Consider the following 17606-nt stretch of genomic DNA (forward strand, 5'->3'; position numbering starts at 1 on the left):
TGAATCTTGGCATACTGAGCCCTTTATATTCACCAGAGGCTGAGTTTATTATTGACTTATTGGATTCCAACCAAATCAACAGATCTGAGCTCTGATCTGAGTTCACATAAAAGTTAGTAACTGAAACTTCTCTCTATAATGGACTGGACCTGAATATTTGAAGTTGGGAAAGTTTGGATTTGGATTCAGATTTTAGCCCCCCCCACACACACCCCAAGTCACAGATGTGTTTGGAACTGGGGTGTTCTGGAGATACAAAGTTGAGCTCCAGGGTTTGGATCCATTTCTGTTTAACACAGTTTGTATTGTTGAATTTTTTATACTTTATGATCCATTTAGATATCTGCAACTGTATTAATTTGGTCTTTAAAACTGTGTGTGTGTGCAATATATAACAGCATTTTTATTGTCCTAGATCACCAGTGCAGCTGAAACTGAGGCTATCACAAGTAAGAAATTGGTAAAGGGACATGCTTACTCTCTCACAGGAGCAGAAGAGGTAAGCTCATACATAATGGCTAAACCTATTAGGTTTCCTATGGGTAAACCTGCCCTATACAGTGTTGATGAAACTTACCATCACACAGAATGATTTACCAGTGTAACACACAACATAATTTTGGGTTTGCGATACTACACTGCCTTTGACAACTTGCTGATGACTCTCCATGTGTGACCCATATGAAAATGTTGCTAATATCTTCATAGCCACAGAGACAGAGATTGACTGTAAAAGTTCTTTAGCTTGATATCTCTCCCCTTGGTGATAACCTCTCAGAGACTTTATTCCAACCAGTTTTCCTCAGCGAATTAAGATAGCCTGCAACCTATATTGTACTAACAGACTATATTATAAACTCACTTGAACCTTACATTTCACAAGCTTTCCCTACATATCACAAGCTATTGTGATTATAGAGATGATTCTGCTAAATAACTTTGTACCATTTATGCTGCTGCACTATCTTCTGAAATGCCACATGCTGTGGAGAATGCAGCTCTTGTGCTGTGTTGTAGTTGATGCTCATCCTTGCATGTTACCCATCTATTGCATGACTCACCATTAGGCCTGTAAGTAATGCTATTTTTGTAGCATTGGGTTGGTGGCGAAGGGGAGAATAAAATGATGGTGGGGCTGGGAGACATTTAGTGGTTTTTTTATCTCTGACCATCCCACTAGAGTGCAAATTGTGTTTTTCTCTAGATGTAAAAGCAAATACTACAGGATAACGAGTAAATTAACAAAATGCTCAGACTCTGCTTGTTGTGGATCCTACAGGTAAACTACCGTGGGCGCCCAGAGAAGCTAGTCAGGATTAGAAATCCCTGGGGTGAAGTGGAGTGGACCGGAGCCTGGAGTGATAAGTAGGTTGTTATATACTGTGGCATCCCTCTCATAACTGTGTTCCAAAATCTTTTAAAATTAAATTGGTAATATCTGCCGTTAATAAGCCACACAGCACATTTGGAAAAGGTGTTAAATCAATTGATACTAGTCAGAAATAAAGCATTATTAATAAATTAGCAGTGTTGGCTATTGATCTGTTCTCATCATGGGATTTACCTCCTTGCCCCAGGCAGGGCTCTCTATTTGTGGAGAGTAGTCTGTAGTTCTTGCTGTGAACAGGGCCAAGGAAGTCAGACCCATGTCATTCCGCAAGGTGACTCTCCTCATGCCTGTATCCTACTGATGCTGATGAGATACCAGTGTAGTATTCAGTCAATTTCCATGGCTAGAAAACCTAATACAGCCAAACTGCTGTGCAACTCCGACATTGATGGGACTACAAGGCCTAAGAAAGGGCAATGTTTGACTGCTGCTGGAGAAGCTCGAAAGGCTCTGATTGGGTTCAGCTAAGGACCCAAACATTTGAATACCCATCTGAACCACTCTGGGCTGGAAGCTGGGTTTGGAATCTCATGAGAACTATGGTCACAACGTTTCTAAGATTTTCTTGGGTTTGGTCAGGTTGGAAATACCATGAAAATAATTTCTCACACAGTATTTTGATATATCTGCTTCTTATCCCGGCAGGTTGAAATTATAGCATTGAGTTTGCGTGCAACTTGAGCAAAGCTTTTGGGTGAATCTTGTTTTCATTGGATCTGGTTTGCTCACCCTAAAAGTAGTATGCTTCATATAAACTTACAGGGCCATATTCTGATTGCAGTTATACCTGTTTTAATGTGGATCATCTCCACTGAAATCAATGGAATTACTCCAGTTTTTTGGGGGATCAGATCAGAATCTGGCCCACTGTATAATAGTATGATAGAGATGGAATAGAAGCATTGGATACCTAGTCCTTCCCTGTGAGCAGTGCAGGATTGTTCCCTGCAGTATATTTTCTAGTCTCTCTTTCTCCAGTCTTGTTTTAAAATGTCCCAAATAATGGAGGTTTCACCACTCTGCTTGGGAGACTATTAGACATTAGAATAGATCTCACACTGAGAAACATTTCCTGATAGTCTTTTCTTAATTTCATCCAGTTAGTCCTAGTCATATCTGTGCATTCTTGCATCTTGTAGTTATGATTAAATTTAAGGTTCATTTGCTGCAAATACAGTTAAATGTAAAGCCTGATTCTTTGACCAGCTTGTCTAAATAATTTCCAATTGTATATTGGGTCAATTTGCATTTTGCACAGCCTTGGGATGAGTAAAGGATCCAGTCATTGAAGGAAATATGTACTTTTATCAGCTGTAACTATAGAAAGATTCCAACTCCCTGAAGTTGTTATAAGGTAAAATGTAACTACTATACTTATTGCCTTTTGTGTTTTGCCTGCAGTGCTCCAGAATGGAATTATATTGATCCCAAACAAAAACAGGCTCTGGATAAGCAAGCAGATGATGGAGAGTTTTGGTAAGAATCATTTAGTGGGATTAATCCTTTGGAAACTGTACTTCGAGATGTCCTGGTAAGCATTGCTTTGGATGGTGGTTGAGAAAATACCACTATCCAAAGGGTTACTAACACATCCATGATGTGTGAGAGTTATTAGCCTGTTGGTTATCTCCCTTCCCATTCAAATACACCTCTACCCCGAAATAACGCGACCCGATATAACATGAATTAGGATATAACATGGTAAAGCAGCGCTCCGGTGGGGGGCGGGGCTGCACACTCCGGCGGATCAAAGCAAGTTCGATATAACGCGGTTTCACCTATAACGCAGTAAAAATTTTTGGCTCCCGTGGACAGCGTTATATCGGGGTAGAGGTGTATTACCTGTATATTAGGGTTTCTATAGCATGATGAGGTGGCAAGGATGTAGCTCAGCTGCTCAATATTTTGAGGCTTGGATTTTGCCTAAATAGTAGTGAGGAAGTTCAGCTTTATAGCTCAGGTAGCATCTATTTACTGGGAGTGAGTGGAAAATCCAGCCCAGTATTTGGTTACATGGGTTAATATTGAATTGATCTTTGTAGAACTCTACCCCCGATTAGAATGGCAGTTGTCCTCTTTGCACAAATGTAAATAGCTACACAAGGTTCAAGGCAGTGGATAATCAGGGACAAAGCTGTGTGGCCAGGATCTGATTCAGATTTTCTTTGGTGTGGATTTATTCAGTGTTAATTCCACTGACATTGATGGAGTTACACCTGATTTATGCCAGTGGAAGTGAAATCAGAATCAGTCTCTGAGTGCAAGGAATAGTATCAGGCCCCAAGAGAGTGCTTGAACATCTGTTGACAGTGTGTCCTGCTCTCTCGGGCAGCTGGCAACATGACCTGATTATCTTCTAATGTAAGAATGAGGTGAATGTTACCCAGGCTGAGCTATCAGAGGGTGGAAGAAACAGCAAAAATGGAAGTATAGCCAATTTTTAAAAAAATCTCTGGGACTATTTGGATGTATGGCTTTTTCACAGGGCCCTATTGTGTTACCCTTACACTGAGTAGTATCTCATTCCCCACATAGCTGCACATAGCTGATTTCAGGGAAATTATTTGGGTACTAAGATGGTGGCACAATTGAGCCCTTAATGAATATTAGTCATTGAGAACTGTTGCCTTAAAGGGGTGGTTGGGGTTCCTAGAAGCCAACTTTAGTTTCAAAGTTCAATTAGACTGAATTCCAGGTAATTCTCCTGTGGTTCTGCCATTTGCTGCCTCATTAGAAAAGGGGTCAATTCACAGTGGGTCTGGCCGTGTTCCAAGTTCATGAATTCACCGTGGACTCTTTGCGTTCTTTGATGTCAGGATGGCATTCTCAGATTTTCAAAGACAGTTTACACGGCTTGAGATCTGCAACTTGACTCCTGATACCCTGACGAGTGACAAGGTCCATAAATGGGGTCTGACCTTATTCAGTGGTCAGTGGAGACGGGGTTCTACCGCTGGTGGCTGCCAGAACTATCCAGGTAAAGACCCAGGTGAAACTTGTATGCGTGGTGAAGAAATAGATACAATTTCTTCCAACACAGGTTCCATGTTGTATCACTGTTGCAGCATCAATGTGGGTTGTTTCATGGGGTGTTGTTCTGCTGTTTTTATAGTTGGATCAAAGAGGTGAAGCAAAGATCTGGATTGGTTTAGTCCAGGGTCGAGGCTCAAGGCTGAATCAGGGCTGTCTGTTTGGGCTTAATGAAGTTGAAATCTTGCAAGTGCTCTCATGAGATTTCAGCCAAAAATGGCAGAAATCTCATGAGATCAGCTGGTATTAAGAGATTTCCATTATCAGGACTGGTTGGGAATCTTGTGAGATCAGTCATTTTCATGAGATTTCTGCCATCTTGGGCTGCATCAGTGTCTGATACAGAAAATAGGTCACGTCTCCTTTTCTCTCTAATTTGGAACCAGAAGCTTAGAAATTAGTTAAGAGCCAGAAGGGTTTGGATCTGAAGTTCCTTCTCTAGGTTTTTTTTTTTTTTTTACCTGTTTTCTACACATGTTGATATTAACCCAAACCTATGTGGTCTAAATCAAAACCTGATTCAGACTCATTTTATCATCAGGGTTTCTTTCCTCACTTGAGCAGTTAAGTCACTACACAGTCTCTTTTCTTTATGCACCTTCCCTGCCTGTACTACTCATGTTTCTGACTGGACTAATCTCCAGTGGATTGTGGAAACCACAATACAGTCACAATTCAACACTGCAGAGACAAAGAGTATTGTAATTTGTTATGCATTTTCAGGTCAAACCTGAAGAGAAGCCCTCTGGGATTTGGCCCTATAACAACAACAGTGTCAGCAGAGGACATTTTCTGGGCCTAAATGACTGGTTGGTGTTAACGGCATCGGCTCCTCCCAGCTGGTCATTACTCCCCAGGAGATGTCTTTGTAATTTGTTATTGCATAAATAAATATACAGCACAGCTGGGAAAACATGGAACCATATAATATGGTGGAAAGGTTTGACTGAACCCCAAAGAAGGTCTCTCCAAAGTGCTATTTCTGTACCTCTCATGAGAATGACCTCAGCTGCAGTGAAAGCAAACACTCTTTCCTTTCATTTTCCTTTGGGATTTTTTTAGTGACGTACTGGACCAATCCTCAGTTTAAAATCAAGCTGGATGAGCCAGATGATGATGATGAAGGAAGCACTGTGCTGGTGGGCCTGATGCAGAAGAATCGCAGGAGAGAAAAGAAGATGGGGGAAGCTCTACTTAGTATTGGCTATTCTCTCTATCAGGTAAAGTAAGTTCCTTTTAAGGGGTTACTCAATGCTGTGCTCTCCTCAAGAGATGGGTAATGCTCAGGGAGCCTTTTGACTTTTCAGCATCACCTCATTCAGGTTTTGGTTTTGTGAAATGGTTCAAATCCTTCTCTCATTCGATCTGACCCCCATAGCATGGGAGTGTTCAGAAAAATGGTTCACGGTTTGTACCATTCCATTTCTAACAGAGAGCGTTGCAAAAGTGGAGGTGGCTAATTTAGCAAAAATCTCATTCAGGTCTTTTCTCTTGCAAAGCCTAAACAGTGCTGGTTCATAATGGAAGGAGATTCCAAATAAATGGTTCCGTTTTAGGCCCATCACTAGTTCATGCTGTTCGCTTGAATTATTTTTCTTTGAATATGCAAATTGTGTTAGCTTCACTACCCATAGTATTGTTCTGTCGGTTTCTGGTTTTATATAACACTTGCATCACCACTGTCTGTGTAAACAGTTGGATAATATACTGTAGGGAACAATCCTGTAGAGGCAGGAGATGGGACTAGGACTTTTCCATCTCTAACTTCTGTGATGCCATGGAAACAAAACAAAAAATCTGAAATTCCAACTGATACCATCATTCATTGCTTTTCTGCAAATATGATGTCATGAAGTGTAGCGTAGACTCCCATGGGCAAAGGTCATTAATGGGAATGACTAACTTTTGCTAATGTAGCTTGTGCGTTTTGCTTCCCTTATCTCCTGCATGTGTGGGATAGTTTTTCTTCAGGGCTGAAAATGTGGCAATGGTACAAAACTAGCAAGGGTTTTCCCTGGTGCCAAAGTATCTGTGCACACAGCTAGCTCTCAGTGTTTGCCATGCCGTCTGTTTGAGGCCAGGCAACCCAATCCATTTGCATTCTAGAATTTGCAAATTAAAGAATGGCTGTCTATACTTATCTATCAGCACAGACAGACCAAAACACAATCTTTCTGCCTTAGTGTATTCCTGTCTTGGGAGATATCTCACTCACCTGCCCACTTCATAATCTTTGACTTGTTAGGGTAGATTTAGTAACTCTTAACAAATGAACTCTATATCTTGAAAGGAAGGGCTGCTAAATCCTCTAACCTTGACACTCATCCATGATACAAGCTGCCACTGGCTCTTTCGCCTGTGGATGGATATTATTCCAGCTGAGACCATGGCCAAGGAAGACCTACTCTAGTCAGGAAAACACTGAGCAGATATGTGTATAACAAGAAAAGAGAATGTGCATACTGAAGCTTACCTGCCTGGTAAAATCTTATATAAGTCATGTCACTGAAGCTAACTGAAAGACAATTACAGTAGTAATAACTCCTACAACTGAGTGCACAGGCTTACTTTTATATGGTATGAGTCTCCAACCAGTGCACTCCTATCTAAACTATACATAAAAGACATTCTATAAGAGGCTATGTGTGAATTTTTCCAAAGCACTTAAGTGACTTGGGAGCACAGGTCCCATTGAAATCTGTGCTCTCAAATCACTTGGGTGCTTTTGAAAATCATGTCCTATATTCATAAGTGCAAATTACAGCAGTGCTTTGTACCTATTTTATTAACTCATCAAGGGCTAAATTACACAGATTAAAACTGCTTTGCAAAACTCTATTTGCCTTCTGGCAAATATCTGTTTTGACTTGTGATTAAAGTATGATTACGTTTTTCATCAGTATCATGGTAATGGCGGACAAATGGATTTTATGCCTGTTCTCATACATTTTCAAAACAATTTTGAGCTAAGCTCTCATTGACTCTGAGTAAGAATTTCAGGATTTGGCTAATTTTCCTTTGGAACAGTTCTAGCACAAGTAGGAACTTTGTGCATGGACTAGAATTGCATTAAATGGTTGTAAATAAGAATGAAAGACAAACTATCTGAGTCTATAAAATGTGGCATTAGTTAACATTTCACCCAACTGACTACAGAAGATACTAAGCAGCCGCCTTTCATTAACTTATCTCTTTTGCAGGTCCCTAAAGAGGTATGTACATTCTATTGGAGACTTCCATCCTCCAGATGACCATCACCTGTTAGGGTTGAGAATTTAATACAACTGCTGCTTAAAGCATGGTGCCTTCTAAACTGACCACAAACCTTCAGGAGACCTGTGACTGGGGTGTTTTTTTTAATCACTAAATTGATATTTGAAGACAAACACTGCACCTTCTGAATAGCCATTTTCAAGGAATTGTAGGATGAGGTTTCCTCCCAGTCAGATTTTGATCTCATTTACACTAGTCTAAATATGGAGTGACTCCATTGACCTCTACCGATCTTAGGATAACTAAGATCAGAATTGGATCTATGTGTCTAGTAAAGATTATGGCAGAACAGGGTCCATACTGGATTTTCCTTTCCTGCTTAGAGGAAAACCCAGCTTACATTATTTAAAGAAATATCAAACTCTGTGGCTCTCTCTCTCTTTGCTGGGCAAGGGCACAATGTCATCAATTTATCCAACTCTACCTCCCCAGTCCTCTATCAAGTGTCAATGTTAAGATAGAGAGACTTTCCATTTCTAAAATTAGGACCACAAAGGGGTGTTTGGAGCTAGACAGAGTCATATTCGGTACTAGACTGTATCATTCTGTGCTGCCAATTTTGCTGTGTTTTTCATCCCCTTTGTTCTTGCCCAATAACATAAAGTTCAGCTATGTACCAATTATCTGCTCTCTGTTTACAGCTTCAGACACAAAGGGAAATGGAACATGTACATTGAAAAAATGCTGAATCTGATTTCTTAATTTTTCATTGCAGTGTAGCTTAGCTTCAGACTGGGTAGGGAGAAATGATCTAGTTGTTTGAATTGTTGATTATATCAAAATCCAGTCCTTACTTTAAAAAAGAGAAAAGGCACCACATTATTCTACAGTTTTCAACAAAGATACTGTAGTGTTAAGGGTTATTATTGTTAAATATAGTATTTTTTATATAAGAAGTTACAACTGATCACCTTTCCAAATGAGTTCAGCACATTTACTCTGTGACCTGGCTTTATAATCAAGCCAGAAACACTATCAGTAAAGCATTCTGCACACCCCCTGTCAAACATTCTCCACCTTTCTTGTATCATTGCCTTGATGAGTCACACATTTTGAAGGAAAAGTTTGTGAAGTAAAGGTAAGTTGAATGGGATTTCTAAAGGTGTATTTAGCACTGGGATCTTATTTTAATTCTGATGTTCAGGTATGAGTAGCTAATTTGCTTAATAAACTATGTAAAATGTAACCAGATTATCAGTCATGGAAATGTTGAGTGGGATTTTCAAAACAACTAGGGGATTAGCCACACATTTCCCATTGAAATTAATGGGAGTTGTGTGGCTAAATCCCCTCACTGGCTTTGAAAACCTCAAGCCATGTTATCCTTATGCCTACCGTTAGAGGTAGAAGGTGCTTGAAGTTTCCATTGCAGCAGCTCAAAGCTCACATAACATAGCCAATAAAAAAAACATTCTGTTTGTAGTGTTGCTGAAGGACAACATGCATCCATTCACAGTTTTGGATTATGGATACTGTCAGAAGCAAGGAATAGACGATAGGGCTGTGAGGCTGGTGAAACAGGGTGACTGAAGAAATCGGAGAGTTAGCCACACTACATGGCTGCTAGAGCTGCAATGCTAACAAACATCTGTGTGAATTCTGAATGGCCATTTGGTTTGTTCATATTTGTGTCCCTTGTTGCTATACATGAACACTCTCATGAGGTTTTGTCTCCAGCCCTATGTGACTTAGGTGACCAATCACATGCCATGAATAGTCAAAGTGAACAGTTCGCAAACACCCCATAGGCTGAATAAATTTGTAAAAATCAAAGTAGTTTCACGAACAATTCATGAAAAGAAAAAGTGCTAAATTAATGGAACAACTTATTCACAATAAATAATTTGTCCAGCTCTGAGTCCACATTAACATGGTACTATTTGCTATTGTCTCACAGACCTTATAGAGGCATATAAAAAGTTTGATCCTGCTAGAGTTAAGCACCGTCCCTTTTCTGTTGTTCAGCCTGTTGTGCTGGGTTTGTTTATTATATTGATATGGCAGAACGTTTGTGCTTGTCTCCCTCACCCACACTCAGAGGTTATATTGCTTCCAGCTAGCATAAAGTTCTGAGGATGGCTTTTAAACAATGAAATAGAACCAGGGAAATTAGGCTTTCTGGTGACTTTATCCAGTTGATTTTTAATAGAATATTATTGTTGCCAGCTGCAAAATCAGACAGATATCCATCTGAGCCGAGATTTCTTCACAACCCACCGACCAGTAGCCCGGTCTGACACCTACGTTAACCTGCGCGAAGTCTCCGGACGTCTCAAACTGCCCCAAGGAGAGTACCTCATTGTGCCATCCACATTCGAGCCTTTCAAAGATGGAGAGTTCTGCCTTCGAGTTTTCTCTGAGAAACCAGCTAAAGCTCAGTATGTATCTTCTTCATAATTCTCTCTCTGCTCAAGATGAGGCATGCAAGGAACAAGGTGGAATGTTCCACACTACATGGAAGTCTTGAGAGTTGAACCATGAAGGCCCCCAACTCAAGGGCTACTTGTGTCACAAAGTCAATACATCCACACACAGGCACTGACTTTCTCATTTCTCTGGGGATGCTCGACCCCCACTCTGCCCCAGGCCTGACCCCCACTCCACCCCCTCCCCCAAGGTCCCACCCCACCCCGCTTCTTCCCACCCTGTTCCACCCCTCCCCCAGCGCCTCCTGCCTGCCGTTGAACAGCTGATCCGCAGTGGGTAGGAGGTGTTGGGGGGGGAGGGGAAGGAGCTGATTGGCAGGGCCCACCAGTGGGCGCTGAGCACCCACTATTTTTTTTCTGTGGGTGCTCCAACCCACATTTATAGAGCAATGGGTCGTCAACTATGTTCTAGTGCACCCATTACTGTAGTACCTGAACACCACCTGCGGTCTACAGAGTAAAAGTTCTTTGTCAAAAACTGTCCTGGGAAACATAAGAACAGCTATATTGTGTCAGATCAAAGGTCCATCTACTGCAGTATCCTGTCTTCCGACAGTGGCCAATGCCAGGTGCCCCAGAGGGAATGAACAGAGTAGGCAATTATTGAGTGATCCAGCCCCTGTCATCCACTCCCAGCTTCTGGCAATCAGGGTTAAGGTTCACTCAGAGCATGGAGTTGCATCCCTGACCATCTTGGCTAATAGCCATTGATGGACCTATACGCCATGAACTTATTCTTTTTTGAGCCCTGTTATAGTCTTGGCCTTCACAACATCCAGTGGCAAGGAGTTCCAAAAGTTGACTGTGTGTTGTGTGAAGAAGTACTTCCTTTTGTTTGTTTTAAACCTGCTGCCTATTAATTTCATTGGGTAACCCTGGTTTTTGTGTTATGTGAAGGAGTAAATAACACTTCATGAGTGGTGTGGAGAAAGTAAATAACAATTTTATAGACCTCTATCATATCCCCGATAAATTGTCTCTTTTCCAAGCTGAAAAGTCCCAGTCTTTTTAATCTCTCTTTATACAGAAGCTGTTCCATACCCTTAATTATTTTTGTTGCCCTTCTCCACCTTTTCCAATTCCAATATATCTTTTTTGAGATGGGATGATAAGAACTACACACAGTATTCAAGGTGTGGGTGTACCATGGATTTAGATAGTGGCATTATGATATTCTCTGTTTTATTATCTATCCCTTTCTTAATGGTTCCTAATATTCTGTTAGCTTTTTTGACTGCCATTGCACATTGAGCAGATGTTTTCAGAGAAAGGATCAGAATTATGGGGGAGGAGATGGTCTTCAAGCGTAAATATCATACAAAGTGGCCAGTAGAAGGAAAAGGCTGGAGAGACTGAATACACGTCAAGAGAACAGGTCATCTGGTGTACATGGAAGCAGTGCTGGATTTAAAAATGTAGTGGTGTTATGTGTGCTGAGGTAGGATTATTGCAGACAGAAAAGCTCAAGTTATCATGTTAGAGACCACAGTGCTATACAAGAATCCATTGCTTTGTAAAGTATTTTATAGGCCAATGCTAGACTGGTCATTTCTTTATTTTTTTTCCTCAGGGAAATTGGTGATGTAGTGGCTGCAAAACCATACGAGGTAAATGCATAGTTAGGCCTAAATGAACAGCTTCTTGGGCAAGCAGACATTTGATTTGGGATTTTGTTGCTGTTGGCTTGAGCTGAGATCAGAGTATTTAACCATACTCGTGTAAAGAAGCCCTGTAATTGAAAACCTCCTTTTCCTATCAATCTGGCTTACAGGTTCCATGTGCATTTTTGGTGCAAAAGTTTGCCCATGCAATTCTGTAACTGAGCCGTAGTGTATCAGTTCAGAATACATGTACGCAAGGACAATATAATACCATGGTATAGTGTGATCCTTTCCATAAAGAAGAATAATCTCAAAATACATCTCAAAAGCAGACCTCCAAGGAACTGTATAAGTGCTATAGACAGTCTCAACACAATTTTCTCCACATCTATTTTGTGATCCTAATTTGATAACACAAGAGTCCTTTCCAATCAGAGTCTTACTACACAGCAGTTAAACATCTGCAGCTGGCTCAAGTCAGCTGACTTAGGTCAGGCTGTGGGGCTATAAAATTGCTGTGTAGACATTCAGGCTTGGGCTTGAACCCGAGCTCTGGAACCCTGCTCGTCTTCCAAATGGAATTAAACCATTTATTTAGGAAATTATTTTGTTTGGCAATTTCAAACACACCCACCCATTTCCTGGCACCTGTGTCTAGTATAATAAACCACATTATTGGTTATCTCTTCTCTTTAGCCTCATGTTGATGACAAGGGCATAGATAAGGAGTTCAAGAGCCTGTTTCAGAAGCTTTCTGGAGAGGTGAGTGGTTTAAAGAGGGAGAAAAAGACAGTGAAATCTTAGTACAGAGTTAGAAAACTATTTTGAGTACCAATTCTCTTGTTTATCTAGTCTTCTGAAGAATAGAATGGATTTCCCCTTTTATTAACTCACAGCTACCATTTTGGTCCAATTTAATGTACCTTACAACAGAACAGCTGTACTACGTTATTCCTCTTATTGGTGCAGAATGTGATTCTCTCAAGGTGTAGCATCCCTTTAAGAATGGTGGAAGTGAGTGATGTTACTATGTGGTGATATAAATTATCTGGGGAGTCAGTGACTTGGTGCTGGTGCATAATTTGGAGTGTTGTACTAATGGCTATTAGCACTATATTCCTTGTTGTTGGTTAGAAGTTGCTCGACTCAGGAATCTGTTAGCTGGAGGGTAGTATTGCACTCTCTCCTAATTACTGCATAGAAGACCTTAGCATCTGCAGGATTCTGCTGCACAAACTAGCTTGTAGCTGTCACATTGGATTTGCTCTTAAGGAGCAAATACCTGGGGCCAATTTGAAGTGCGAAAGCATCATTTTTAGCCACAGAAGCTTGTTTGAGTTGTGATGGGTGAATTTCAGCTGCTTCCCTTTCAGTTTCCATAAGTCTGGATGCATTTCTGAATCTCTTTAGTTGAGGAACCGAGACCGTGGTTGCTAGTAGACACGTCGCATTTAGTGGGTTCTCACACTGTGGTACCTGAGATATCTTATAGTGGCGCAGCTGCAGCGGTACAGCTGTGTTGCTGTAAGGTCTGTAGTGTAGATCAAGCATTAGAGTCCCATGCCTTAAGATAAGGATTAGAAGTGGAGTTGTCTGTAGGGGTATTGCAGTGAATGAATGCACAGTTGGTTTGTTCTAAACGTTTATCATGTTATCACCTGAAATATGTTTGTTTTCTGTTTCCAGGACTGTGAAATGACTGCAAATGAACTTCAAACTGTTCTGAATAGGGTGTTAACAAAGAGTAAGTGACATTAGAAGTTTCACACTGAGCAGGGCTGGTAGGCAGATGCTGCAAGTAAGACATACAGGATCTCTCTTTGGTTCACAATGAATTTCTGTGCCATGGCCATTTCTGATAGCACGTGAACAAGTAATAATGTGAAAGGAAAACTGCTGGGATCAGTTCGGGGTAATGAATGTTTCTGTAAGATAACTGTCACTTCAGAATAATGGGACTGGAATGTGGCGTTTGAATAGAGAGGTCAGGGCTCACCCTGGGAGAAGTGACTGGGTCTCACTCACTGTGTGTTTCTACATTTGGATCCAGCCTAACAAACTGTACAGGTACTTGTCTGAAATCCATCCCTCAGGAGGACTCCAGAGGTGTTGCTGTGTGGCACAGCATGGCCTCCTGGAACCCTGTATTGACAACAAAGATGTAACTCAGCTCCTCCTGCTCCAAAAGCACAATCCTCTACCACACGAGCTAAGGAGAATCTCTATTAGCAGTACAGGATTTATGACAGAATGTGCAACTCCAATTCTACCAGGAGAGGGCATCTGCACATACACCCTACCCAGTTCACTATAGTGTATTCTGTGTAATCTACATTGATTACAAAAGGATCAATCTTGTTCAGTGCAAACACAGAAGCTCTCTCTTTCTTTAAATGGATGCAGCGTAGATCCTTGGCAGGGCAGTTTGGGAAAAGCATGTACTGCAACTGCTCATGCTGTATATGTTCTGTGGATAAACGGGCCTTTCCTCTCCGGTATTTTTAATCCAAACCCTTTTGCCTGTACTAAATATTCACTTTGTTTTTTAAATAAGTTGGGAGAAATGTTAGTAGCAATGAAAGTGTATTTGCCCGAATAGCAGATGCTGACTGTGGGTGGACTGTATTTCTGTGGGCTGCAGAAAATATTTGTCTAAAGTATTTGACTGTTTTTTGTTCAGGGGCAGACATTAAAAGTGATGGATTCAACATAAACACCTGCAGAGAGATGATCAGTCTCTTAGATGTATCCTTTAAATGTCACTTCACTGTTCTCTGAAGTTCCTAGATCTCCCTGGCGAAGAATTTTGACTAGATAAGGCTAGATTTACACTTCCCATTTTCCCAGTGCATCTGTCTTCACTTGCTGTAGGCATAAAACTCAGAAAAGTAGCTCTGTCAGCACAGTGTGGCACAGACGTTAACCCTTACGTGGCCAGACCTTCACCACCCCTGCTTTGCGGCTCTCATCTGTTAATGTTTTCTTTAGACATAGCTGGTCTGCTCTGCAGCACAGCAAGGGCATTCTGCCTGAATATACCTAGTGCAGCAATGGGAGCTCAGGGTAGACACACCCAGTGTGCTTGGTAGCTGTGCGATGGTTGTTATACACAATGGGAACTTCCTTCTGCAGGGCCATATCATCTTCTCCCTTTACACAGTGTAGCCATATAGGTGCAGAGAAAGATCAGAGGAACTATGTGATGGGGAAAGGCTTTGTATACCCATGTCCCATTGCATGCCTCCTGTGAGAGATGAACCTCACATGGCCAGAGGACTAGGGTTAGGACAGTGGTGGGCAACCTGCGGCCCCCACGCGGCCCGTCAGGGTAATCTGCTGGCAGGCCGCGAGACGGTTTGTTTACATTGACCCGTTTGCAGGCACGGCCACCCGCAGCTCCCAGTGGCCGCGGTTCGCCATTCCCGGCCAATGGGAGCTGCAAGATTTAAAAAATTGATTTAAAAATGGTCAGTGATGGAGAATCCACCACAACACTTGGTAAATTGTTCCAATGGTTAATTACTGTCACTGTTACAAATGTATGCCTTATTTCCAGTCTGAATTTGTCTGGCTTCAGCTTCCAGCCATTGGATTGTGTTATACCTTTCTCTGCTAGATTGAAGAGCCAAGTAGACTGTAATCAAGTTACCCTTTAACCTTCACTTTGTTAAGATAAACAGATTGAGCAACTTGAGTCTATTGCTAGAAAACAGGTTTTCTAATCCTTTAATCGTTCTCATGGCTCTTCTCTGAATCCTCTCCAATTTACCAACATCCTTCTTGAATTATGGGGGCCAGAACTGGACAAAATATTCCAGCAGGGGTCATACCAGTGCCAAATACAGAGGTAAAATAACCTCTTTACTCCAACTGGAAAGTCCCCGGTTTATGCAACCCACAATCTTATAAGCTCTTTTGGCCACAGCATCATACTGGGTGTTCATGTTAGCTGAACCCGTCATGACCTTGGCTCAGCACAGGTGTAATCAGCATAGATCAGGGCAGCCTCTGAGTGTCCAATGTAAGGTCAATCACTTTGTCTATTAAAAATGAGCTTTAAGTATTGGGTTACTCCTCTGTGTATGAAATGGGAGTGTAATCTAATAGGTGTAGTACCTTTTAACAATCCAATACAGTACTGCAGATAGCCCAGGAATTCTTGGCACACCCTTAGCTAAGCAACCTTAAAACTGCAAGTGTCTCTCCAATGGGCGGATTACAAATGAAAACTACTATGAATAGTACACTACATTGCAATGGGTCATTTATTTGTATCAGTGCTGGTTACTCTTCCTCTTTGATATGAGTAGAAACTGATCCAGTCTGAATTTGAACCAGACCTTAACATACCCAGACCGACGGGACTGGCACCTTGGGACTTGTAGAATTCAAGATACTTTGGCTGAAGATTCAAAAATATTTGGTAACTAACTTATTTCATTGTTTCCCTGCCCACAGCTAGCTCTGTGAAATACAGATTTAAACAGAGATGGGTCCAAGCCACCAAGGTCAGAAACAGGTCCCAATTTCCCCTTATGTTTGGAGTTTTGATCAGGGCTCTAGTTCAGATGCATTTCTGATTTAAAGAGAGAGTCAATTCCTCTTCCAACTCAGCCCACCACTCTATATTTTATAACACTTTCTCAGAAGCTTGAACAACTCGCTTTGCTTGGTGATTTCATTCCTACCTGCTAGGCAAACATGGATTCATCCCCACCTCTTATATTTTAATACAGCTGAAATGAACATGGCTCTGTTGTTTTGCTGTGTAACATAATTACTTGTGCACCAAGGTCACTAATACCTGCTTTGGAATAGAGTTTGTTAGTTAACTGCTGCAACAGAATACAAGGCACTTCTATTTTTGCAGGGCTGACCAAAATAGGTATTATTTGGGTTTTTTGGTAAATGTCTCTGTGAAGGGTTCCCCCTGGAACTAGGGTACCACTGAGCCCTCTGACCCACCAGCCTGGGCTCCCTCTCACACTGTGCTGCTGTGACAAGCTGCAGACATGTTCCCGGTCTTACACTTCCACCAGCATACTCACAGGTATGAACACACCCAGCTGCAGTTACAGGCAGGCTCTCTGACCAGCCACTGCATGAACCAACAATAGAGAGGCTACAGCCAAAATCTCCACCAGCTTCCCAGCCTAGGAGACCAGAGCTGTACCGTCCTGCCCTGGTCCCAAACCCCAACCAGTACGAATGTATTTTCCTGTTTGCCTCCCCCTCAATGCAACAGCCCCTCTGAGCAAAGATTCCCACGCACTTCACGCCAAACTCACTGGTTTAGATTAAAACATAAAATAAATGTATTAACTACAAAAGATGGATTTTAAGTAGCTAAGTGATAGCAAACAGATCAAAGCAGATTACCTAGCAAATAAACAAAAAAAGCAAACTAAGTTTAGCACACTAGTTAGATTGACTATGAATTAGCAGTTTCTCACCCTGACTGATGATACCAGCAGTCTGGCAGATTCTCAAGGTACAAGATGCATTTGCTTTGCAGCTTGGGTTTCTCAGGTTTCCATACACAGGCTAGAAATCCCTTTAGCCTGGATCCAGCACTTCCCCCAGTTCAGTCTTTGTTCCCCAGGTGTTTCCAGGAGTCCTCTTGTGTGGGGAGTGAAGAACAATGATGATGTCACTCCCTGCCTTATATAGCTTTAGCATATAAGAATTCTTTGTTTCAAAGCTTGGTTCCCAGACCAATTTGTGGAAAAACACAGACATTCCAAGCTGGAGTCCAGAGTCACATGGCCTGGTCACAGGCCCTTGCATACCTTGCTGAGTTATAGCAACCATTACTTACAGGCTGTCTGGAGCGTTCTCAGGGAGGCTCACCCCGTAATGGATAAGCTTTTCCTAAGGCTTATTGTT

General features: G+C 41.6%; 1 protein-coding gene across 2 annotated transcripts in view; it reads left to right on the top strand.

Moving 5' to 3' along the window:
* Positions 1–17606, top strand: part of LOC101941270 (calpain-8) — a 44341-nt gene that overhangs the window by 20865 nt on the left and 5870 nt on the right. The window contains exons 6-17 of one of the 2 annotated variants that reach the window (XM_008175203.4): positions 416–499; positions 1280–1365; positions 2792–2866; positions 4207–4367; positions 5483–5640; positions 7621–7632; positions 9860–10071; positions 11690–11726; positions 12417–12482; positions 13407–13464; positions 14401–14465; positions 16075–16143. In XM_008175203.4, coding sequence (XP_008173425.2) covers positions 416–499; positions 1280–1365; positions 2792–2866; positions 4207–4367; positions 5483–5640; positions 7621–7632; positions 9860–10071; positions 11690–11726; positions 12417–12482; positions 13407–13464; positions 14401–14465; positions 16075–16143 — 1083 coding nt within the window. The remainder of the gene's footprint in view (positions 1–415; positions 500–1279; positions 1366–2791; positions 2867–4206; positions 4368–5482; positions 5641–7620; positions 7633–9859; positions 10072–11689; positions 11727–12416; positions 12483–13406; positions 13465–14400; positions 14466–16074; positions 16144–17606) is intronic. The other variant, XM_042848573.2, reaches the window with a different exon arrangement.

This window comes from Chrysemys picta, chromosome 3 (genome assembly GCF_011386835.1).
Source record: "Chrysemys picta bellii isolate R12L10 chromosome 3, ASM1138683v2, whole genome shotgun sequence".
Classification (NCBI taxonomy): Eukaryota; Metazoa; Chordata; order Testudines; family Emydidae; genus Chrysemys; species Chrysemys picta.